The sequence below is a fragment of the Plectrocnemia conspersa genome, unplaced genomic scaffold, assembly GCF_051122295.1.
Source record: "Plectrocnemia conspersa isolate PC_06_02 unplaced genomic scaffold, ASM5112229v1 ptg000009l, whole genome shotgun sequence".
NCBI lineage: Eukaryota > Metazoa > Arthropoda > Insecta > Trichoptera > Polycentropodidae > Plectrocnemia > Plectrocnemia conspersa.
The window spans coordinates 6,472,754-6,499,865 of record NW_028277173.1 but is presented as its reverse complement, the minus strand read 5'-3'; the positions used below and the strand labels follow the sequence as shown (position 1 = coordinate 6,499,865).

General features: G+C 31.1%; 3 protein-coding genes across 4 annotated transcripts in view; 1 reads left to right on the top strand and 2 right to left on the bottom strand.

The window, feature by feature from the left end:
- Positions 1–16,616, bottom strand: part of LOC148231736 (oxidative stress-induced growth inhibitor 1-like) — a 40,095-nt gene extending 23,479 nt beyond the window's left edge. Inside the window, exon 1 of one of the 2 annotated variants that reach the window (XM_088192719.1) lies at positions 16,542–16,616. The gene's annotated coding sequence lies outside the window, so the exon portion shown is untranslated. Of the gene's footprint in view, positions 1–12,055; positions 12,314–16,541 lie in introns of those variants that run through there. The other variant, XM_088192717.1, reaches the window with a different exon arrangement.
- Positions 14,258–16,468, top strand: LOC148231737 (ubiquitin-conjugating enzyme E2 T-like). Its single transcript, XM_088192721.1, has 2 exons — positions 14,258–14,282; positions 14,357–16,468. The coding sequence occupies exon 2, from the start codon at positions 14,366–14,368 to the stop codon at positions 14,828–14,830; it is 465 nt and encodes a 154-aa protein (XP_088048847.1). The 5' UTR covers positions 14,258–14,282; positions 14,357–14,365; the 3' UTR covers positions 14,831–16,468.
- A 2,021-nt stretch (positions 16,617–18,637) lies between the features above and the next one.
- On the bottom strand, positions 18,638–19,659 carry LOC148231735 (kxDL motif-containing protein CG10681). The gene is made up of 3 exons (XM_088192720.1): positions 19,433–19,659; positions 19,194–19,367; positions 18,638–19,128 (listed from the first exon to the last, which is right to left on the bottom strand). Exons 1-3 carry the CDS (start codon positions 19,570–19,572, stop codon positions 18,738–18,740), a joined length of 705 nt encoding a protein of 234 aa, XP_088048846.1. The 5' UTR covers positions 19,573–19,659; the 3' UTR covers positions 18,638–18,737.
- Between the last annotated feature and the right edge of the window lie 7,453 nt (positions 19,660–27,112).

The following is a 27,112-nucleotide window of genomic DNA, read 5'->3' as shown; positions in this document are numbered from 1 at the left end:
TTCACGGCAAAAGCAATAAAATCGTGTCGGCGCCGTCGCAGTGGGAACGCTCGGTAACGAGCGTTCCCACTGCGACGGCGACGGCACGATTTTATTGCTTTTGACGTGGATTTTTGTCTTCTGAGAAGTGATAATTGTTTTTTGCGCTCTTCTATTGGGCAAAATTTGGTTTAGATGTGCTTTATTCGATTCTCACGATATTGTTATAAAAAGTCTAAAAGATTTTATTGCTTTTGACCTGGACTTGAAATTTACAATATGGCAACACTGAGCAGCAAATAAAACACAAATTTAAATTATTTCGCATTAAATATGATTTCAGAAAATATGTCGCAACCGTGACTAATTTTTATATTTATTTGTAGCATATTATTATTTATTCAATAAATTATATTAGGATGTTAAAAATATATAAAATGCCATTTTAGTCATGAGGCCCGGATTCATTGTTTTCCCAGGGTCCGGGTTTGCTCTCGGCGGCCCTGTGTACATTTATTTATATACTTGAAAATGTATATCATATTTTTATGATCCATGTGCGTATATATTTATAGTACACGAGAGTTGAATAAATAAAAATAGATAATTGCAGGGCGCTTTCAGAATTTGGCACGTGGAGCTTTCGGAAAACACGCGAGTTACTATGATTATGTAGTGGAGATAATTAAACGTAACGATACGTAAGAAAAGTTCTAGAACACTATTAATGGTCAGTGACGCAATAGTTATGAGATGTTTCATTATTTTTTTGATAGAACAGAATTAGCAAAATATGTTGGGATTAGGCGTTTTTAGAGGCCGGTCGTTGCGCAGTGAAACATAATATTGTTGCATTCGATTACTGTGACTCAAATTACAAAAATATAGTTATAATAATAGCTTTTTGTTGAATACATTATTAAATAATTTTCCATACGCTATAAATTAATCATCACGATATTCATCAGTAAGATTAAGAACATCTAGGTAAATCTAATCTGTAATGATCGGAATTATATTTATATAATAATCACTGATTGCTTGACACGATAGAAATTGTAAAAAAGTAAGGTCCATTTGAAACCAGGTCTTTCAGGTCAATAGTCAGAGACATACACCACTCGTCTATCATATGTATTTCGGTCTGCTCATATAGTGTACATTGTTACGTTTATAACGTTAATTTTCATAATCGGAAATTGCCGTCCATGACGGAAATTGAAAGGAAATTTGTTTTTTTATGCGACGTCGATTTTCTCTATATTTTCAATATATACAACTTGTAGTAATTTAAAGTGATTATCTATTTGTAGAACCATTTCTCTTTAATAATTTATATATCGCTCGATAGGGAATTTTTAAGAGCATACAATTACTGTGTGTTTCTGTGTGGATCAGTTAATAATTATTTTTGCTATTGTAGGGCCCTAAAATTAAACATTGGGAAACGCCAGCAGATAAGGGTTTGATATTTGACAGATGATTTACAATTTCAATTAAATTTATTTATAATGTATGCATACTAAAGAAGATTAAAAGCTTCAGAAATGTCTAGAAATACTTATCCTTCTGAATACTAGATGATTGAGCCATATTCAAAGACAATAGCAGGAGTCAATCAATAAAATAACAAAGCAAATGATTTTATGAATTCACCGAGTGATCTCTACATTCGACTCTTAATATCCTTATTAACTTTCACGTGCCCATGCTGTACTGCTTTGTCAGAGAATTTCATAAGAGAAAGATGGGTAAGTACATCCCCTTTTTTCTCGTACAGATTCGCTTGTACATGTACGAGCGAGATGCACAATTGCATGTGCCTCACGCACGCATCAGACGGCGTTTCAATCGTGCGTAAGTATTTGTTTGCCTGTCGTTGGGCAAGTTACATTGAAGCGCAGAATATTCCTGCGCTTCCCAAATATTTTTTGACCTAAATATATTTAATATTTTTACTTCGTTAGATAATTTTAAAATAAACTAACTTTATTTTAAATAATATTTATAGAGATGGTCGAAATATATCAGATTTAGAAATGATTGAAATGTTCAAATCGGTATCAGGCGAAGATTATTGCAATTACGAAGCAAATAATTTTTATATTTAAAGTTAAAATTATTATTTATTATAAAAGCAATTTTTCATTATTTATAGTTCATATCAAATATGTCAGATTCATCGGAGTGTAATGAAAACATGGAACATCCGTATAATGTAAGTGTGATATCAACATTTTTTTATGATAAAAAAATATGACAAATATATATTTATATATTAAAGTCGGGACATGTTTGGAGCTCACTTGCTCTATCTTTGTTTTTGCCGATAACATGTGCTTAGCACTTAATGTTTTAAAAAAATCACAGGGTTCTGTTGCTCAGTAAAAAAGTTTTAACACATAAAAACAAATGACCACTGGTGAGTGGGTGAATTTCCTACGCCTCCTGTAGATTTAGTAAAAAAAAAACTGTAATTGAACGACAGAACGTTTATTTGCATAAAACGGCCACTGACTGGCCAATCCCCCCCCCCCCCAGAACAAGCTGAAATAACGTCTCTGCTTTCAGGTGACAAATATGGTCAATTAAGATCAAATGTTTGTGAATTTATAATTGAATTTGGGAGAATATATGTGAAAAGACATTTTTAAAGATGAAGTTGATAAAATTACAATTTTAAGACAGAATTGACAGATGACCATTTGCAACAAATTTTGAGGATTAGAAGTGACGAACTTAGAACTCCAGTTTGATATTAAAAATCTCAAAAAAAGGAATTATAATATTTTCAAAAGTAAAACTTATGTATTTTGAGAAATTTGCAGTATATGCTAAAATTGTAAATTTAGAAAATTACGAATTTTTAAAGCTCATTGGGTATTTTTGGCTCGTCTTTACTTTACAATAAAAGTTTGCCGACCTCTGAACTATTATAGAGAACGCAAATCGCCGATAAATGATTAAAGTGACAAGCGCTCCGCATAAAAAAACTGAGCTTTCTCGATGCTTAATCGCAAAATTTGGCGACGTGCGTATTAAATCATCCATGTTCATGCGTCACTCCGCATTCTCGAATTCTCGAAATATTTCCGCCTAAGCTATAAGGATAATCGATAAAATCACTACTTCTGAACAACCAATGACGCATATAAGCGTTCCCCAGCGGTAATAATCAATGGTGATCGAATTCAATCGGAAGTTTGTCTACGCTATTAATTGTCCACGCTAGATTAAAATAACCTAAAATTGACAGTCAAGTTCAAGGTTGTTTGCGATTGCTATCGATTAATGCATAATTAAACGGCCATCGAACGATTTCAATCGCGCGCATGCCTGATACCGGTCGCGTTAAGGCCACCAGATTAATTTTTTTTTATTTAAAAGCGCAAGTCATCGTGATAGTAATAACGAATAAGCAACTATTTACATATATATTTAGTATAGCGTAAACTAAACCGACGACAAAATATGCGTAACGACGGTTACGATGTAGTAAACAAATCGATAATCGCAATTTTTAAGTAACGCGTATGTGCGATTTAACGAGTGTATTGCTAATTGAAATAACAGATATTATGTATGCTGAGGAGTTATTGTTGACAACATTTTGGGGGAGGGTCTAAATAATAATTATGGATTTAGGATATAAATTGGTACATTTTAATTTAATAAATACGATTATTTGCAACTTAGTAAACTTTTCTATAGATACTGTGTATTTTGTCAATGAAGTCGGCTTTCATTTAACTGATTTTGAGTTCTAGAAACTGCCCTTTTATATCCGTCTTTTGCGTCCATGATCCATTTGATTTCTAGTTTCAGTTTACTTTACCAGTTATCCATTTCATTGGCTAACATCTGAAAGTTCTGTTATGTAGCACATATGAATCCTAATGCTTTTAAATTACTACCATAGTTAGAACATCAGAATTTGTGACTGTTATAATTATAATCACTAGATTTTCCTAAATTCAAGGATACAAATCGAGTTGATAGTTCGATTTTTTTATTCTCAACCTGACAGGCGTAAGCCCAATGCGTTGCAACGGGTATATATGTACTGGTAAAACTAGGTAAGTCAATCAGTCATAATGAATAGCTACAAGTAAGAATTAAAACCACTAGACTTTTCAGTCTGGGAATCAGTGACACCTATGTAATTAATTCTAAATAATTATGTGTATTATAATTTATTATGAGGCCGGGTTTTCATTTTTCTATTAGCTCATGTTGAAGAGTTTACACACTCACTAGTTAAAGCATACACGATAAATGCATTATCTAGGGAAAGTATACACAAAATGTAGTATTGTAAGCTTTAACTAAAACTCTAAATTTAACACTAACTGTAACATAAAAAAATTGAGTCTTTTGCTGTGACTGGAACCCGCGGCTTTTGGATTAACAGTCAAAACCGTAAGGACTACGCTATTCCGACTTTAATATTTACATGCAGTATCAAAAGAGCTTAACTTAATAACACATTATTTTATGGGTTATTGTTTTGTATTTCGTTTTAATGGAAAATTAATTTTAATCGTCAATCTTAAACTTCATGCCTGAACTACACTCTCTGGAAGCTGGTCAAGGTTGGCCAAGGACGGATAATATAGTGGGTTACTTCGGTCGAGTTCGGTTCTGCCCGCTATAAAATCTCTCGGAAGTTGTCCGATGTTACCGAGAACGGGAGGTAAAGTGGGGGTAATCGACTCGGCCAGCTTCGAGCGCTTCCGAACATTGTCGACAAACGGACCGAAGTCGGAGCAGTGATACACTTCCCCTTTCGCTCTCTCGCGTGTTATGTGAGGAGAGTGAGAGAGATGATATGGTTTTTCGCAAACTGAGATAGAACGAGTAACTCGCTTCAATTTCAGTATGCGCGTAGGCGTTCTATGGTCAACAAACATGACGAGCGCTGCATCATAGTCACGTGGTCAAGTTATAATATCACATGCTTATCGGGGACTTCAACAGATTCTTACTGACATTTTTGAATATTTTAGGGTACCAAAGGGGATTAATTATATTTTTGATAGTATATTCTTTTAACAGAAATCGTTATTATATATTTTTTCATATAAAATTAAACAATTAAAAAATAATTAGCGGTACTTGATTTTGTTAAAAAAAATCGTTCCGAATATCCGAATGTATTTTCATAGATCGGTTTATATAAATGTCACACCATAACGAATTCTTATTTATAATCAATGGCGACAAATTCTAGGATAGTCACAGATGTGGTGTTCGTATTCTGAAGTATCTTTTTTATGCCTTATGGCATTTTGCAAAAGCCGACAAAGATTTTGCGTAAATTGAATATTTACGACCGAAAAGTTTTCACTGATATTGTATCGGTGAGTGCCCACACGAACTTTTATAATTATCAGTAGCGTAATTATAATAATATGACAATTTAAAAATTGCGATTATTTGGCACATTTTTCGATCGCGCGCAAATATGTCAGCTGTACGAGACTGCAGCCGCCGTGCGGACGTCATTCACGGTCGCCGTCCGGACGGCAGCGTGGCCACCTCGACCTTAACGTTTGTAAATTAACGTTTAAAAAACTACGCAAATACATTTTCAGCATCATTTGACACATAATTTGTGTTTAACTGTGAAGTATTAACGATTATATTTATCATGCGCAGTGATTTATTTATTTTGAAAATGACGGAAAAAATAATTTAGCGTTAAAATACATACATTCTGGAGAAGGCTTTTGGCGATGATATTATGTCTAAACGAAAATTTATGAATGGTATTGTAGGGGTCCCAAGCACCTGCGCAAATAACTAATGATTTTGCGCCACGATAACGCATTGGCTCACACACGAAAATATTACATCTGCGACTATTTCCTGTTTCCGCAGATATGAGGACATTGAAATGACAATGTAGATATAAAGTAGTGCATTCAGTAAATGTTTAATGGATTGAAAGTGTAACGCTGATATGTGTACCACATCTGATGAGGCAACAAATAGTTTTAAATCAAAATAAGTACATGTATAATTCAATAAAAATATGCAACACTCCATGCTTTGTGTTTTTCTAAAATATATATAGTAATAAAAAATGTAGGAACAGTTAAATAATTCAGTTATGATATTACGATTCTAAAAATAAATTTCAGAACACGACAAACAAGGCACAGAAATGCAATACAAATGATGAGTTTCCAATAAGCTGCATTAACATCAACTGCCGCTCCTGTATTATTATTTTTAATCAATACATTATCTGTTTTAGTGGAAAATAAAGTAGTGTTTTTCATTATCTAAATGTTAATGCAGTATTTAGCTTTGAATTATACATAATTTATTAGATTGCTTTTTGGTCAATAAATAAAAATATATTAAAGCCACATTATTCGCATTAATGACACTATAAAAAATGCTACATTTGAAAGGAAAATAATTTAGAAAAGTATAACGTTCGAAACGTATTATTATTGAACTTTCAATACGAATCCATATAAAGTATATGTAATAATATATGATCGAAAATTAGTGGCGTGCCATGACGAAGCATATTACATTGACTGTCGTAACAATAAGTAATATGAATTAGGCGTACATGAATATGCATTATTATTTATTCTAAAATTTTATATCACGCACTTTTTTATGTGGTATTAATGGCATATATTTATATACTTTCATTTTAAACATCACCTTCAAACATGTGTTTAAATATTATACTATACAAGAACATTTATTAAATACACTACAAATATAATATGTATTGATTTAGCTGTAAAATATTCAAGAGCAGATCATAAATAATAATATTTTTTTATTGTCAAATAATAATATTAGTAATTATGGTTCAAGCAAATGCGGTAAAATAATTAACCGCGAATAGTTTTACAAACATATTTTTTCGAAGTTATATGATGAAGATTTTTATCTTGTTTTGACAACTTGTATTTTTTTAGCAGAGCTTATCAGTATTAATCTGTCCTACTACGGTGTTAATAGAATTGGTCTAAATATAATTAAAAAAAATAGTTTATGCTTCTAATGTGTAGCCATGAAAGTATTGATAGTATCGATTAGTATAATACAAGTGAAAAAACGCAAAATCATCACGCTTTTATCGGAAAACTGTCGTAGTAAAAACGTATTCAATATAAATTGTGTATGTCAAAAGAGAATACATTTTGAGTACCATAATAGTCTGGGCAAAACCATTATCTTGAGGTCGAACTCATAGTTTAGGACGAGTTAATAGCCTTGATTAGTGGAAAAATATAACGTTAACTTCTTAATTGTCTGTAAGTTCGTCAACGCAGTAAACTAACTTTAATTTTTAACCATAAAAGGTTATTGATGATTCGATGGCGAATCGATTTTACCAACTTCGCACAGCAAGGTCGGCGCTATGTTTGTTTTTCTCTTATTATCGGAAAAATAAACGTAAATATTGATATGACATTGCCGTATTGGAAAAGCGGTATTTATTATAATTGTAAGAGACATAAATGTACTTTTTAAACGGTCGCTATTATGATTATTGGTACTTATTAATACAGCTAGTCTTTGGGAATTATACATTAGCGTTAAATAAATGTGCTTATGTATTAGGAGTAAAACTGACGTGAATCTTACCAGTGAGTATTTGAAAAACATTTGATCAAGATATTTTTGCTTCTTAACGCTTCTTTGATATCTAATGAAAGTAAAATACATTTATACGGATCAGATGGATGATCCGTATCTGAAATTCAGAGAGCCAGATTATACGGAGGTGCTTCTTATATTCCGAAATGGAAGGTACCGCTTATTTACTTCATTGACAGAACAGCGAAGGCAGTGGATTATAAAACAACTCATCGGGTAAAAATAGTCGGGCAATGTTTGATCAAAAAAAAAAATTAAATTATTACTTTATTTAACAATTACAATTCATATTTGAAGTGCTTTGAAAGAGAGCAAGCAAAGAATCGCGTAATACAAGGGAAAGCGGTTTAGGTCCGTGAAAAAGGTGCAACAGGTGGTGCATTAAATCATTTTTTTAGAGCTGTTCTTGCAAATTTGTATTAGACGCTATGAATACTACGTAGAAAATTATTTTTTCTTGTATATATATACAAATTATTTATTCAACTCAACGACATACTTTTGGCAACAGTAGGCTGTAAACTCGTTTTTGATTTACCTATGATGAAATTGAGTACTTTAAGAGTTGTGTTAGTCTCATCGAAGAGATTAATTATTTTTTGACACTGCAGATTTTTTGCGAGATTGCCAAATTTGATAATGAATAAATTTGTATTATAACACAAGAGAGTGAATAAAAAACTGGATATACAGGTATGTGACGAATAGCAATAGCACGTGTATAAGATTTTTTTTTCATTATTTATCTTTCATCATAATTTATATGCGCAGTAAATATTCAGAAAAATAAGATGGATATCTTAGCCTAGAGATAAATTGAAAAGGAAGAATTATTTCAACAGCCTAAATAAATTATTTATTCACCAATGTCACAAAATGACATGGTAACACGAATGACAGTAACGAATTTTATATATTATTATATTTTAATAAAACAAACCATTGAAATTATTTAATAATTTATGTAAAACAGCTATTCGTTGATTTTTTAAGTTTATGAAGCTATTACATTTTTTATCTTAACTTTAGTATCCATGTACAATATGTTTTTGATAATATTTCACTTATAATCTCTTATAAAATATCTAGGAATAATCGCATCGAAATCAATTTAAACTATTACGTGATATGATTCAGGTGAAAGATATTAGAGTAATTAATAAATAATTTTAGAAAGAAAACATGATGTGCCATTATTTTATTATATAAGCGCAGATAAAATGCATTTTAATTTTAAAGGATTTGTAAAAACCAGACTTTCCTACTTGACACTAATAAAAATACTATTTACATTATATATACGTTCATGTAGTGAGAAAAGTATTGACATTAAAATGGAAATTTCAGTAATTTAGAGAAATTCATGAAAACGAATATTGAAAGTACAACAATCATAAAAAAATATTGTGTAGTCAAGTAGAAGCAGTAAGATATTAAGTAATAATTAAACACATCATTAATCAATGAAACACTTGATAAATAATATTGGCTTTTCAACCACATAAATTTATTATGATATAGAAACGCGTCAAACAATCGATATTCGGTAAGCGACCACAATGGTTTTGCATATAAAGGGCCACCCGTAAGACACATTCTTGCTTCATTAGAGGGTGTTACATTAATAGGCAGAGTTAAACGTATAAACGACACGAATATTTGAAGAAAACCTGACCACTAGATAAACAAAGAATCAGAGAAACAGAGAAACAATGTTTACAACTTTATTCCTGCGAAGACTATTACTCTAAATCGAGATCCCAACCACTTGCAACTATTGCATTCGACACCGCCGCCCGATATTGACACCACCATTTCAACTGTTTATCGGTATAATTTATATTTGTACAAATTGTATAAACCCGAAATTTTGGCGATTATTTCTTTCCTTATTTGAAATCTAATCAGCATGGGTTTACTTGTTTTTCCAATACGTCATAATAGCATATAGCTATTTCGGAGTTTTTTTTTAGTAAAACCGACTATTCTGAATAAATTTATTATATGTTTATAATTTGTTGTAGTTATATATGCTATTAAATTATATTATTTAATATCAAGCTATAGATTTTCCTCAGTTAATAAATACTTTATGATAAGATTCAACTCAAAAGTACACCAAGTATTTATGTACATAGCATTATGATAAAATAAGATAATATTTAACTATTTATGGCTTTGATAATTGAGTTTAAAGATCCATATTACATTAATTTTACGATAGCTTAATCATATATATCATTATTTGCTAATATGGCGAAAATCAAGATTAAAAAAATTAAAACTTATATTTATTTTGTCATATAATACAATAATATTTAGATTACAATCCCGAAAGGTTCGGTATCTATGGGTTAAATATTGGAATATAGTCGTAAACAAAAACCAAGTTAATTGGAAAAAATGTGTATTTTTACCAAGGTTCATTTGACCATTATAACTTGTTGATAGCATATATGTTAATTTTCTCTTCTGGTTTTACACATTATAAACAATTCTTACTTTTCATTAGGTAAACAATACATTTACGATTTGTAAAGTAAAATTTACATCCTATATCCAATTAAAGCACGAATTTAACTTTTATTCACAAAGCCAACAATTTTGAGTTGTTAATTCTAAGATTTTTAATCTAAATTTAATAATTTCTATCCATAAAATTACAAAAAAAACATGTATATGCAGTTTTTTTTACTTACATGAATAATAAGATACAATTTGTTCTGTCACGTAGCGATAAATTTTACGATTTCCTGTAAACCATTTTATTTTAATATAGGTCGCGGCTCGTTTGGCTGTGAAGCTTTTTTTCAACGGGTGATAACATCTTTCAAATAAATGACTTGAGTTATTTGGCAGCGCAGCGAGAAATCTAGGCTATTCATTTAAAAAATATAATTGTAAGTCTTGATGTTATGCATTGAAAGTTGTGTCAAATTTAACTTTTACTAAAATTTGCATGTAATAAGCCTACGCAAATTTTTATATTGACTGCGCTCCAAAACTTTCGCGCTGCGCGGTAAGCTTCATAAGATTCCCATGTCATCTGGACGAAGTACCGTTACACGAAAGAGCATGCTTTATCTCGCGACACCACTCCCAATTTTATTTCTAGGGGATCGGCGTCAGTTCTGGATTGTTAAATGAATAAATTTGATTAACCTACAATACCACTAACTTCATTCCATAATTTTACTACTTATGTATCTGATTTTTTTTAATTTTGTGCGGAATTTTAACGATATTTTAAATAAATATAATTATTATAGTCATTATTAAATGTATTCCTACTATTTTTGTTTCCAAAAGCAATAAAATATTTATATTTATTATAAGAAAAGAGCATTATTATATAATAAAAATAAAAAAGTGAATATTTCTTTAGAAGCGCAGAGTAACACCCCCACGGTGTATGGCTGAGAGGCAAATAGTAGTGGATTCTAATTAGAATGTAACGGTAAACCGTCGAGCTCGATAGGGAATCTTATGATGCGCGCGGTAATTGTATAAATTGTACTTTTGAAGGTATGCAAACATATTTTAAATATGTTTAGACATATGATATACATATGTACATATAATAAAACATAATTATGATAACAAAAAATAAAATTGGACTATGGCAATTACTATTTTTATGACAAGCATTGGTTATTACATACTTAGAGATCTAACAATATAGTAAATAACGTTTTTTGGGATATAAACAATAACTGCCATAGTTTAGATTTAGATACAATTTTTCTGAAAAATTGTACTTGCCATATTGTTTCAAAATGGCGGTATACAACAATTCGTCTAATTAATCTAATGTCTTGTTTTATGAGAAAAATAATGAATGTTTTTTAAAAATTTGTTATATAAAATAAACACATCCGAAAAAATATGAAGGGGTGTAAAGTTTCATAATTGGATTATAATAGGCCATTGTCTTAATATTATAATTAAATGAAAAATAAAATTTCATTATTAATTATATTTTAATTTATGTAAATGTCACCCCTTTACAATTTTATGGATCCCCCGTTGATTTGAAGGTAACACATTCTCCCTTAACGACAACAAGTGTAAGAAAAAAGCGAAAGTCGATGAATAATGTATGAGTTCTTAGTACAATAGTCCGGAAAATAGTAAAATCGATAGCTTTTTAAAATCGTATTTTAACGAAGTCATTGCTGACCTACTAGTTCGCGTTTCCTCCATCTATTAAAATATTTCATTAATCAATCAAAAAATTACAACAATTCCGTCAGCTAAAAGTTTTGATGGCGTCATCTGGATAAAGATTAATTAAGGACCCCATGCCGCGGGTCAAGTTCAACCGAGCAATTCGAAAAATAATGAATCATATGCATAGAAAAAATTGCAAATCGGACGCCATTTCAAGGTAGGGATTTGCCGGTTAAAAAATAAAAAGTAACCAATAGGTTCGGCTATTACTCACATAGTTATCGAAGGGTCGCCGGCTTTTTCCCCCTTTTGACAGATGACAGTTCTCTCAACGCTGCCTCGTGCTTTCTCGCTTTTTATGTTGATGAATGAATATACGCGGTAATCTTATAGTTTCAACTGAAGGCTGACACTAAATGCGATTAAGTACGATATAACGGCTTTGCCGATCAGTATAATTATCATCGGCAATCTTGCATAAGAGCCGATATGACGAGCGACCTAGCCCTCACGCATTCTACGGCACACTGTCGCTGCTCCGGCATGCTCGCGGTACAATCGTTGTTTTGGCTACAGCGTAGCTTTTGTCGGGCAGGTTACCGAGATTGCACAATTCATGCGATTGTATTGTACAATGTTCAAAAGAAAATGCAACATTGTCAATTTTGATTGTAAATATTATTTCAACACTTTCATTGCAAAATATTGCATTTTATAGTTTAAATAGCGACATCGGATTTTAAAGCATCTTTTTGAGATGAGAGGAATGGAGCATTTCTGCCCGAATTTTACCTGCCTAAACCAAACAAAACGGCCGAAATATTATGTACTTATATCTCAAAACATATATGTGTACATATATACATATTAGAAATTTATTGCGAATTTCCCGAAAAGTTGTCATATTTATTTATAAAGCCATTCGATCAATTGTTTCTAATTTTTTTATATTTTAATTTAAAAATGATAGTTATTTATATACATACTTTCATATATCTTATTGCATCCCGGCAAGACATTTTTTTTACTTTTACCCACGACTATAAACTATTAATATTCTTATTAGAATCATAGTATTTGAAGTATACACTTAAATTTAAAATAAAATAAGAATATACTTCTTAAAATAGTTAGCTTAAAAATATTTTTGCCAAATAATTACGAAAATATCGTTTGCACTAAATATGAAATGATAAATTTAACGGAAGATAAATTACAAATGATATTCAAAAAGATAAAAATATATTTAGATTTTTTATTTTCTTAGCAAGGCTGATATTGAAATAACGTTGTGCTAGCGTGTGTGTTTATAATGATCGTGTCAATTCTTAATACAGTAAAGAACAGAGCTGGACATACTTGATATTAAGAAAATAAGTGTTTAGGCCATCATGCTTGGGCAAAGAATAAATACATATTTTTTTTGTGGTGGTACTACAAATGATTGATTGGTATTATAATTATACAATAATCACTAATTCAAATCTTCCAGACAAAGTAGAACTTTTTGAAAACACTAGGGTTTATATGGAGTCCGAAGCTAGGTTTTTGAGATATTAGTCATTAAACTACACTACTTCCTTCGTAAACCTTCTCGTAGAAAAATTTACGAAACTAATTTTGAACAAAAACTTTCGTTTTTTTTTAATGACCTTTGTGTTTTTAGAGCCCAAGGCGTTGAACATTATCGGGCTGGCCCTGCTCTATCTTGATGTAGATCAATTTGAGAATACAACAAAATTAGAAACTGGTAATTGTACCAAAATATTCTGCTTTATAATAATGTATACCATATTTGCAATAACGCAGTCAGTTAGAGAGATGTTCATTTCAGCATTATTCATAATTGATAAAGAGATGGCAGGTTTGGGTTGAAGCTCCTACTATTAGGTCTAAAGCAGGCGATACGGATATACGTTTGATATACAAATTTATAGAAATTAAAATCAATACTATTTTTCTTATATTTATCAATTAATCAGAGTAATGATAAGTATGTCGAACGTATATCCGTATCGCATGCTTTAGAGCTAGTAGTAGGGAGTAAACCTAAACTTGCCATCTCTTTCTCAATTATGAATAATAATGAAATGGTTAGCTCTCAAACTGACTGTTAAGGCAAGTAGAGTATAGGTACGTTTTTTAAAAAATATATGTATAAATAACCAATGGCAAAATTTTGGTCAAAATACCTATTTACTTTTTCTTTTCTGGGAAACATCTAAAATTAACATGTTTTCCGATTTTTGCATTAGACAAAATCATATTACATATTATTTTCATAAAACTATCTAAAATTTAGATTTGAAAAAAGGTTAAGTATTAAAAATATTTATAGGCTCCAAGACTATTTTTATACTACATTGACCTTAATAAATCTGTTTTATTTGTTTTTACCCAATAAATATTTTTATTTTATTTTTAAAATTTATTTCTACCGGGCCACAAAAAAAGTTGTTAATGCCATATACGTCATTCGCGTTCCCGCTCCGGTTTGGCAGGTACGAATTAAAACTCGTTTCTCAGGCACATCTCATCATTTTGACCGTTCAATTGTACTAATCGTTTATTTTAGATATCCAAAATGACGTCGCTCAAAAGAATCACCAAAGAACTGGCAGATATGAAGCGAAATCCGCCCTGGGGTATTTCTTGTGATTTCGCCGAGTCGTCGAATTCAAACCATCTCGAAGCCGTGATCATAGGACCGCGGGACTCTCCGTACGAACAAGGAACGTTCACCCTATGCATCGATATTCCTAACAGATATCCATTTGAACCTCCGCAGATAAAGTTTGTAACTCCTGTTTATCACCCGAACGTAGATAAAGGCGGTAGAATATGTCTGGATTTAATCAAGATGCCACCGAAAGGAGATTGGAGGCCTATTATGTCACTGCAAAGTGTTTTGTTAGCTGTACAATCGCTTTTAGCCAGTCCGAATCCGGACGACCCGCTGATGATAGACATAGCCATGGAATACAAACAAGATAGGGATAAATTCAATAAAAGCGCTGCGGAATTTACAAAGAAATATGCAAAGGGATAATATTTTAATTTAATGTATTTACCAATAATTACAAATAAGTGCTTGTGATAAATTATGATAAATTTTTAATTATTTTGTGAAGTCTATGAAAATGTAATAAAACATATTTTATATTAATTCTAATAAATTTTAAAGTTTATAAAACAAATGAAAATCTATAATGCATAATTACATATGCCGGTTGGGATAATTTCTCTAAAAAAATTTAGACCTTTAGTTGATTAATTCAAATTCTTATAACTTATCAACTCTGTCCGGCAAAGACCACAATAATGCGGTAGATTTCTTTATTTACATACATGTAAAAGTGTGTTATAAAGGTTTTTTTATTTTAATTTTATAGTTTCAACGTGTATTATAAAACATTTTTGACTTGATTACTTTTTTACTCGAGTTATGATTTTTTTTATATATGAATTTAAAAAAGTAACAGTTAATTTGAAAGGTTTAGAAGATGCTTTCAAAGAAATAGCTAGACAACACTATCTACACAAAATCACAAGTGAAAATGGGGAACGCTTGTAAATGTGGCTATCAATAACCTCATCATTGAAGCACTTGGTTTCAACACAAAGATATAGAATAGTAATAGATGAAACTAAATAGATCATATACCATGGATGTCATTTGGGGAGAAAAAAGTGGTGGCATTTTCCCCCCTGGAATTTGGCCAGAAAAATGCTTCAATTAATGAAATACTATAAATTTTTAATGAAATCGATATATTAAAAAAACGACTATGGACTGGCCTACTTTTGCCTCCCCTCCTGGAAAAACTTGAAATGACGTCCCTAATTCTAAACCAGAAATTCTTTGGTTACCGCTCAAAGCGGTAAAAATAAAAAAACAGTCAAATCTATTCCGTAAATGTTTTTTGAAATATGTCATTTCAGTAAAATCATATTGGTATACATTTTCACGAGTAGATATATATTTTTACTAGTAAAATTATAATTTATCTGCAGGTGCTAGTAAAATTATATGATTTCAACTTTTCCATATGTAGTAATGTATACATACATACTTATTATTATTTATTTACATGCAATGTATAAATGTTTCAGTGAATGATATTTTAGTGAAGTCCAAATACATTTTCACCAGTAGATATATATTTCTACAAGTGAAAATATAATTTAACTGATTTTAAAACGTTTATGAAACTCATTTAACAGTTGAGAAACGTACATTTGCTGTTCAAAGCCAAACCTAATCTACACGAATTAATCAAACCCAACATGACCTAATGAAAATTCTTAAAATATACATAGTTTTAGAATTTTCATTAGGTCAAGTCCAAAATACAAACTAAGTTAACTCAACTTTCAGGGAAAATAAGGGAAAGAAAAAGTACACACATGTCGCATCTCGCATATTGCTCCATAATTTGTCTGCACTTCGATACACTAGGTTTTAAAAATATGACAGCTATCCTTACTGATATTACTACGGACTTCTGATATGAGAGTTTTGGTCAAAGTGTATTCAAAGCGAATTTTAGTCAATAGGAGGGCGCAAAAACAATTATCACTTCTCAGAAGTCAAAAATTCACATCAAAAGCAATAAAATCGTGTCGGTGCCGTCGCTCGGTAACGAGCGTTCCCACTAGATAATCGAGCGTTTCTATCTTAGTGAAATTGAAATATTAAAAAAACCATCAATGACTGGGCAATCTTTGTCCCCCCCCTGATAAAATCTAAAATGACGTACCTGCTTTTAGGTGACGAATATGGACAGTTAAGATCATATGCTTGTGAATTTATACTTGTATTTGGGAGCACCTATCTGAAAAAACATTTTTAAAAATGAAGTTGATAAAATTACAATTTTAATACAGAATTAACAGATGACCATTTGCAACAAATTTTGAAAGAATTAATTCTAGATAACCGAGTGTTAAATCGCATTATCTTGGTTATCGCATTATCCAGTTAACGTCATCGAAACGTGAAATAATGCAACCTGGAAACTTTTCACGCAAAACATCCAACGTTGCGCCATTTTGATGGAACCACGTGTTTTCATGTCAATATCTTTGATTTCGTGCCAAAAATAATCGATTATACTGTGTCTTTCACAAATAAATAAAATTCGAATATTAGAGTGGACACGAAAACACCAAGATTGGACATCTGAAGATTAGGCGAAAGTTATTAGATTCGATGTAACGAATTTTAAGAAAATTTTAAATTAAAATTGATTAATATAAAAAAATATTAAAAACCTAATTTATTTTAACATTTTTAGAGCAATAATTTTTTTAAAATAATCATACTTTTTTTTTGAGACCCCTGGCGAAGTACAGGTGCGTCGAAAAAGAATATCTAACTAATTGCATAGTACCCAAAGTCAAATATAGTGGCGGAAGCGTTACGGTCTGGGGTAGCATGGTAGCAGCAAGGGTAGGTAACCTGTACATTTGCGAGACTAGTATGAATAGTGACATTTATATATCAATGTTGGAATCTACTTGGATTCCTACTGAAAAATATTTTCGAACACGGCCTCGCTATCTTCCGATTCCAGCGAGAAACTTTGCTAAAAAGCAGGGGTAGTTTGCATCAAAGGCTTTGATGCTTTTAGGATGGCTTACACAGTTACCTATAGAGCATTTATGGGGAAAATTAAAAGAAAATGTTACCCAATACAATTGCAAACGAAAAATTAAGCTGCGAGAAAAATTTCAGATGGAATGAAGAAAATTGTCTTTGTCCACCCGCAAGTCATTAGATGACAGTATGCCAAAAAGGTTTACTGTTCTAATTATAGCTACTGGTGGGTCTACTAAATATTATAAATAAGCTTAAAATAAACATTTTAAGTAACCTTAGGCAGTGTTTTATTTATATTTTCACGATATTTTAAGACAACACATTTATTAGGATGCCTCATTATTATGGCTAAGCCTATATATAATGTAATTATAGGTCTCAAGAATAAGGCTCCAGGAACAGACACAATAAGAACTGAATTAATCAAAACTGTTAAACAAAAACTTGGAAAGCACATACATAAATTAGTATCCAATGTATGAAATGAGGAGTAATAATTTGTGATTGGGCAAATATCCTAAGGTGCTGAATCAAATGAGTGATTTTTTTATTTTAGTTGCAGCATATTTATCCTATTTTGCAGAAACAGAATGGCCCCATGTTTCAGGCCAAATGCGTTACCATTCACTATAGTATTTCACTATCAGAAAAGCAACCGACAATTTCTTAAAAATTTTCACCTTTTTCCGACTCACTGAAAGAAGAAACTCACTATGTTTGTGTATTTAGGAATATTGTATTGGTAAAATTGTTTATGATGTATCTCCATAATTTTTAATAAACAATTTATTAATTCTACCCATCAAACTTTTTCGACTAATTTATATAGAACTCAAAATATTACCTGCTGTAACATAACAGATCGGTATTCTCAAAAGTACTTTTAGTCCGATAAATTAATTGTTTCCAGATATATATTTATAGCTTTGTTTTTTTTTCTTAAAAAAATACTAGTTTGAATGTAAGTGATATTATCCTAAAAATACAAAGCAATTTGGTTTTTAAGGTGTATTTTTAAACTAATCATATTGTTGCTGTATATATTTTAACTATTGTTGTAAGTGTTCCACTTTCATATTAAAAATAATATAAGTGCAGCAAATCAATTATTGAATAAATTTGATTGACGACTTGTTCATAAGAAATGTAGGTCAATATTTTTAGATTGAGAATTGAATATATATGTATATTATAAATCATGCATACATTTGTTATTTAAAAATAAAGTAGGATTTTGTTTTTAAAATATAAATATGTTATAGTGACGTTTTATTCTTAAATCATTAATTAACAATTAAAATATATTAAATATAAAACAAATACAAATTATGGAAGCAATAAATAATTAAAATTGTTAACCAGTATCAGATGTACAATCTCCAGAAGAATCACAAGAATTGGTGTTATCTGAAGAACTACTGCCGCTCGAATCCCGTTTATCTTTGTCGGTGCCTTTACCAGATTTAGGTTTGTTAGATTTTGTTTTATCACCGCTTTCTTTGTTTTTTTCGGAATGTTTCAATGCATCTTTCGCTTCAGATACATTTACAGCTTCTGGATTACATTGTAAAAACACTTGCGATGTACTCGGACGTAGAGTTTCAGTAGACTTAGATAACTCTTTTGTAATTTTGGTCAATTTGCCAACCGGTGTTTTTAAATCTTCAAATTCTTCATCATCGTCGCATAGTATATTTGCTACCGATGCTTTCTGCGCCGATTCATACGCTTCTGGATACTGAGTACTAAAATATTTACATATATAATATAAATTATTTAAAAACATATGTAACAATATTTATATCATTACCTTAATTTAACTTTAATAGCTCTTATTTTCTTGAATATATAATCTAAATCTTTTTTCATGTCGACTAACAATTGCGTATGTTTCTTGAATTCGGCTCCAGCTAATTTTAATCGACTTGCGCTCAGCGAGTTACAGTTTGTAAGCATCTCATTAGTTTTTTCAAATCTTTGCAACCTTGGATTAAAAATATACAATTTATACTAAGCTAAAGAATTATAATATATAGATTGGAAGTATACATTTGCTTTTGTGCCCTGATCATAGTTTCGACGTCGGTCTGATTCACCATTCCCGCGAGTCCCTGGATGAAAACCTCCGGCGCGGTGTAGTTTTGAAAACATTCTATCGAAAAGTCACTTTCTGGCGTACCGTTCGCCATATTTTACTTTTTCGAAAAGTGAATCAATACCGAGAACGCACCAGCTGTCAATACGCTTTTGACGTAGGATGCTTCTTAAATATGGCCATAAGCAAGCGTATTTTTGTCTAAGTATAAGAGTGTAATAAATGTTATAATAGTGCTAAGAGTCATAAATTAATTTGTAAATTGCTAAAACGTGTAGAATGATGAATAATATATTTTAACTTTAAAATAAAAAATATTAAATTTTGTGATGGTCAAAAAATGTATTAGGCGGCTTTCATGAATGTTGTCACAGGTTTAAGGGAGAGGAGGTTAGCGTAATTGTTATTTTTATGACAGAGAGACTGTAACAATGAGACTTTTGTGACATAAGTGGGGGGGAGGAGGTCAAAATTTCACGGGAAACCTGTGACATTATTTATGAATGCCACAGGTAAAATAATATTTTTATTGAGTCACAATTTTTTAAGGATTTCTATTATTAAAATAAAATGTATCTAATATATTTTAAAAATACCATAATATAAAAATAATAACCACTTTGGACATTTGTGATAATTGAACCACTTGTAATATTTTCAGCTTTATAAATATTTCACTATATTTTTTATATTGTAGAGGGAATTATTATGCATCTCTTGGGAAATTTCAAAACACCCCAAAATTATTTTTCGTTGGATGGAAATTAGACACACATCCGGCCGATGTAGTGTTATTTATTGAATGATATATGGTTAACAATTTAGTTGCATATATGAGTGATCAGTGGACGAGGCACCACCGGTCGTCAAGCTCCTGTCACGGTCCGCCAAAGAATGTGTTACCCTTCGCCGCCGTAACATTAGTGTTACTAGTGGCCATAATAAATAAATAAATAAATAGCCCCCCCACAAGATTATATGTGATATTCTTTTCTAAAACTTTACGTCTTAAAAATTTATACATTCTTTAATTTTGTTCCTAAAAAATAGTTGTGACAAGAAAACTTTTTTTGGTGACTTAAAGTGTAGATAAATCGCGTTGTTAGTATCATAGGCTGCATTTTATAGTAACCATGAACTAGTGTACCAGTGCGCAACGTAAGGTTGTTGTTAAAACGTTAGTATCTTGTCCACTCAACGGCAATCTTGCCGTGAATTCCAAATAAAATTTTTCTTCTCAAATTAGTGTTGTGTATTTATTATTATATGATAACATATTGTCAATGATGACGTATTAAGAAATTGTTATGGTGTAAATACATAAATGATTATCATTATCAGGTTGTTGCAAAAGATGTAATGGCTTACACTTTCACATTATCACAATTGGCCAATCAAATTTAATTGTCAGAAATGTTATCATATTGTAAATAATGTATAGTATACATGCTAGAATATTTCAATAATAAAACAGTTGAGAGTCCATAACATTAACGATATTTTAATAATCATTTATGGTGGAATTTTTTTTTTCAGTTATTAATTTATTTTATTTTGATACTTAAAAACACATTATTGGTATTTTAAATATGGATTTGCCGTTATATTAAAATTGATTTGCTCTAGTCTTAACCTAAGATTAATTCATTGTTATTTTATATTTTAGTATATTTTTAAACCTTAGAAATAAATTAGTGTCACCTATGATCGCAATGGAGAAATATTATTATTTTCGTTGAAATTAAAATTAGCTTATCCTGAAACTAAAAAGTTGCTTTACATGAAAGTTTATAACTATTTTATTATAATTGAAGTAAATTTTAATTCCTATTATATTGTCTATTTGCAAATAATATCTATTTAGTGCTTTTCTACATTTTTAATAACTTAATTTTTATATATAATATATTTTTTAAAGGTTTGCGAGTATTACTATTATTGAACTTTCGGGATTTATCGCGATTAAAACATACTTCTCTACATTTCGGCTGTGATGCTCCAGCCATGGTCAAGAATTTTCCGCAACTGAAAAGTTAGGTAAAATTCGTGACCATGGCTGGAGCATTACAGCCGAAATATGGAAAATTAAGTTTTAATCGCGATGAATTCCGAAATTTCAATAATGTGTATATGTATATAATATTTGCATATTCTTTTTTATTGTCTTTACTTTATTTTTTAGAGTGTAATTAATAATTTAATATAATTTAGAGCGTGGTATTTTTTATTTTATTTGTGAATTATTTTTGTAAATTTATGACTTAAACTTATACATATAGTAAACGTGCCGATCGGATATTTTGGGCGGATTAGGACCACTTGTAAATAGACTTTTTAAATGGACCTAAAAAGGATAGGCTTTGTCTATAGTCTGTAGGTTCTCAAAGTGGGAATATCGCCCACTGGTGGGTGATGACCGATTCTTGAATTTGGTGGGCGATGGAGGAGTCATAGAGGGTAACGGAGAACTGGGCAAAAAATAATGTGCGAAAATGTTTTAGGCATTTTAAATTATTAATAAAGTAAATATCTTTCGCATAAAATATAATGCGTTTAAGGATATTTTGAAAGTGACCGCTGTAATCGTTTTTTCTAAGTACTTATGGTTAGGTCCGAACCATTAGGAATGTAATTTTTATAAATAGCAATTCTTATATTTCAAGTGGCACTTATTATTTTATAGGTAGCAAATATTTAATATAAGTAATACATATTAAATATAAATAGCAAATAATAATTTAAAATAGCATTTTTAATTTAAAAGTAGCACCGTATATATAGCAAAACATAATTTTAAAGTAGCAAAATAAATATTCTCCTTCTTCAATAATATTGGAGAAAATCTTGTGTTTGCGTTTTTTGTTATTTTGCTATATAATATTCTAAAATTGCACAAGCTACATAAATATTTCGGTGAAATTAAAAAAATGTATGGATATTGTTACGTTTACAATTAATTATTAAATAATATAGAAATAGAGTCTTTCAAAGGTGGGCGATGAAAAATATTGTTGTGGAAAAGTGGGCGATGAGTCAATAAAGATTGAGAATCTAAGATCTATAGAATGTTTTTGCGTGTTGCCTTACCAAAATATAGAAATGTAGAAAAATGGTAATAATAAATATTTATGTAATTATGGAGGCCCATTTATATATATATTTATTTAGGTTTTATTATGGCCAAAACTTTGCGGCGTTCTAGTCACACTGACGTGACGTAGACACACTTTCTTGCCAACTTTGGCGGGCTCGCACGGACAGTGCAGCCTCGTGCACTGGTAATTCATTTTTATATAACAAACATGTTACATAATATACCTTCGTATATTATGTAACATGTTTGGTGGAGATATGTACGGAACTTTCTCTTCATTTATATAATGAAATCTGCTTGGATACGCTATGTTGTTTGTTTATGCTGACGAAAAAAACTTTGTTTCTTAGATTATTCAAAGGACTCGAATCGATTTGTTTTATAATAATTTTAGCGAGTATTGATTATGGGTGGTCTCAACAAACGTATTTTAGCACGCAGCTTGCCAATTAATAAATGTCAAGGAGGTCAAGTGGACGATTTTAATCAGATGATTTTAACTAAAATCTTAATGACATTCAGCTAAATGTCCAGACTTTTTCAGAAACTCAGAACCAGTGGCGTAGCTAGGGTATGTGCCGCCCGAGTCGATCCTTAAAATTGCCGCCCCCCCCCCCCATACATTTTTTGCCAGGTCATAAGATCAGCATTTCTTAAAATAATAAATTGGATATTATTAAGCTCTTGTTATTCGTGGATTTATATATGTTTTAATGCATTCAGGGTCAAGAATCACACTAGACGATCGCATCGCGAATATGCCGCCCCCAAGCAAGTACCGCCCGGGGTGGCCCGCCCCCTCCGCCCCCCCATAGCTACGCCACTGCTCAGAACTATTGTCTATATTATATATTGATCTGAACTATTATTTTTTTTTATGAAAATCCTTACTTTGTATTACTTTTTTGGGAATTTTATTAAAATGACATTTATCCTTGTTACATATTTGTGTTTTGTAAACGAAATAATTTCGCGTTTTTTCTGATAGTCTTCTTCATTATATTTTAGTTTACAATATTATGCTAAAGCTCGTAATAGATCTTCGTGCATATTTGATGTCGCTCTTTTTCTGTCTACTCTTTTAATACTTTTAGGGTTTAGTTATAACCTTTTTTATACATTTATCAAATTACTTGATAAATTTAATTTTAAAATGTCTGTGGATGTGAAATTTATAAAAATACCGGTATTTATAACAACCCATTGTAAAAATATAAAAATATTTTTTGTAAGAAAATCGTAACCATCGATTTTTTATAAATGCAATTCGGTCCATAACGGTCTTAGGACCAGGGTTTTCTTGGCTCAAACGATTGACTATATGACCTATTTTTTTAAATATGGTTCATGTATAAATACTAAAATAAAGTCGCGAAAAATACGTGTGTTCAACGCAAAGAAAACGCACATATTTTGCGTGGAAGCAATTACAATAGCGCCTATACACATTCATAATAATAATACGAACGCGCGTATATGCGCGCGAGTGTAAAGGTTCGTCGGAAAAATCAACGCGGATGTGAAGAATGCTCGAAGCTGTCAGCGGCAGCCCGCGGGCCGAAATCATTTTTGCCCCGACTCCCTCTAATCTGGCGGCTGTCACAGACACGAACCATTCTTGCCACGCCAACCCCCATGGTGGGCGTAGAACCACCCTACCCGACTTTCTCCTCACCCACAACACCGATGCCTAAAATACGCACCTTAATTTATTCAAAAGTTTTCCACAGTATGTAAATATATAATGAAATGCATTGATTACGTTGCGTTTTCGATTCGTCTATTGATTGATAGGGGCATGTGACCATTCACACTACACAGGACAAGAATAAGTAAGACTAGGCAATTTGGTCCAAAAAGAGAGCGCTTCTCGGAACTAAAGTATTCATGACAAAAGCAATAAAATAATTTCATGACCGTGATAGTGTGAACAATTCGCATTGAACACATACACATTGTCTCCATCTTAATATGTCTATGTACTCTTGAATCAAACTGTTTGAATAGAGTAGGGTTTGCTTCCATTCCCGTGAGCAGCTTTGGCCAATAGTGAATGGGTGTATTTCGACCAATTAGGCTGTATGGTTTTTCTTACTATATGTATTTATACAGAGTGGCAACACATAAATACGTCTATTATCTAATAACTTGAAGGTCATTTGACGCAATTAAATTATCAAAAAAAACTTTGTTTTCAGTATGATAATGACCTAGATTATATTGTTCAGTGTTATCGAACGGTTATATAACTATGGTCCATAATGATAAATGTTCATAGTTACATATTTTAGAAGGATTTTGTAAACGTTATTTGTTTATGTTTTTGAGGTCTGTGACGATCTACTTCTGGGGGTTGTGGCATATTGAGTTTTGTTTAAATGGCGATTTATTTAAACGGTTCATTTATAAATCACATTTGTAGAATATCTATATATTAGCACTAAAAAATATATATTTGCTGAAATAGATAACATATTATTTGTGACATGATTGTCTAATGTTTGAGCAGAAAAGATCATAAATTATTACTTCCAGACTCAATCAAAATAAAATGCTTTTTTAAGATGAAAAAAATTAATAAAAATAATAGAATAAAAAATGACAAAGATTGAATGCAGTTAAAATAAAGGTTTTTCTGACGAAGATGAAAACATTATTGCACAAATTATATTTTAAACTGAAAGATGCATGATTAAAAAATACTGTCATTTTATTTCTGGTTTCTCGTGAATTATTTTTTATAAAAGTATAAACTTTTATTTTTATCATGTGGACCGAAATATTTAAGATTACGTTTGTCATGTTTTCAGTATGAAAACTTACAACTACATCAACATTCTCAAGAATTTGAATGTCGTATTTTAATATTTTTCACTATAATAAAAATATCATAACTTAACGCAATATACGAACAGAATTAAGATATTCATCTTACGCACATTGGCAAAAACGCAAAAGGGATGGGGGTTGTTAGCACTGAATAAGAACGGGTGGGGGGGTTTGTTGTTTGCAAAGAAAAGTTCCGCGCCCTCGCCTGGCGATTTTCCCAATTAGCGAGTGCGTCTCTCGTGTGTTTTCCTATTCTTCTTGGCTAACACTTGACGTCTTCTCTGTGTTGGTAAACATGGCGTCTGGCTAAGACAGGCCTCGCCGTGTGCATGATGGATGGCAGTCTGCGCCGATCTGCACATTAAACCTTATTTATATTATTATGAATTATATGAATTCTCCTACTGTATAAATCGCACTCTCGCGTTTGGCCTTCATTATTATTTTACTGTAAGAAAAACAAAATGGATGCCACTTTCATAAGGGACGAACTTCCATCAAATATGTTAAGACAGTAATTTGAATTATAAGGAAAAAAATAGTTAAAAAATTCAGTATTCACAATGTTTTTAAAATATAAAATAAACAATATACGCAGTTATATAATTATGCGACACATAAGAATTCTGAAACGCAATTGCGAACGACTTTAAAAAGCTCGTCAGTATAGCTTACTGAGCAAAGACGCTTTATTCAATAAACGTACATTACGTGAAAGAAAAAATTGCTTTTAACAATAATATAACAAATTTCGAAGCAACATATACCGAAAATTAGTATTGTGTGTTATCATGTTGGAAAAGACATCTATGTCAAAAATAGTCTTTTGGCAAAACCATTCGTTAGCCAGGTATAATTCCGCACACTTAATATCAACTGAAGAAATAAAATTTATACAATTAACATAACGTAGTAGAACATGCTTTATTATTATAATGTGCGAGACATTTGACATTGATGCCCCATTAACAATATTTGTTTCTTTAATTTACGAACGGGAGGGGGACAAAAGTTGGCCAGTTAGTTGTTAGTACCTGATGAGTGGTCATATTAAAATGTCAATGCCTGGTCAATGGTCATATAAAAATCATTTTTTATCTAACGTAGCATATGTTCGGTTGTGTTTATTGTAAAAAATAGTTCATATGATAAATATACAGATTCAACAATAACCATTAAATATATGTTAAACGGCAATTGGTTAGCTTAACAAAACAGAGAGGCATTCAAATCTAAAGAACACACAAAGTTGCACAATAGTAACGAAGATTTTCGAATGCCATAAATTACCATAAAACTGTTGAAACTCTAAAAAAACATTGAATAAGCATTGTTTGAATTCCCCTCTGTAGAGTCGGAGTCGTAAAAAATGAACCGACTCCGACTCCTTTTTAACCCTTTCCACCCCGACCAATAATTTTTTAATTGTTCGTCGTGCGCCGTGCGATTTAAGTCGGTAATTAGAAGTAAATAAAAGTTATTATACACTTAATAAAATACCTAACAACAGCCGATCGGCCACCGGCCGGCGTTGTCACACATAGACATACAATGGCGCGGCACTAATCCATGATTTTACACTGGTCATATTTACATATGACATGTTAGAAATAGTATGTATTTACTAATTACTTTCACACTTAATTCGCTAGCACATCATCTGACTCACATCCTGTCATAAAAATTCAGAACTCAACAACATTTTCAGTAT

Coding starts and splice junctions, on each gene's coding strand:
- LOC148231737 (XM_088192721.1), top strand. CDS start 14,366: ATGACGTCGCTCAAAAGAATCACCAAAGAACTGGCAGATATGAAGCGA.
- LOC148231735 (XM_088192720.1), bottom strand. CDS start 19,572: ATGGCGAACGGTACGCCAGAAAGTGACTTTTCGATAGAATGTTTTCAA. Junction 19,368..19,432: donor ATCAGGGCACAAAAGCAAAT/GTATACTTCCAA, acceptor TTTTAATCCAAG/GTTGCAAAGATTTGAAAAAA. Junction 19,129..19,193: donor GCTATTAAAGTTAAATTAAG/GTAATGATATAA, acceptor TAAATATTTTAG/TACTCAGTATCCAGAAGCGT.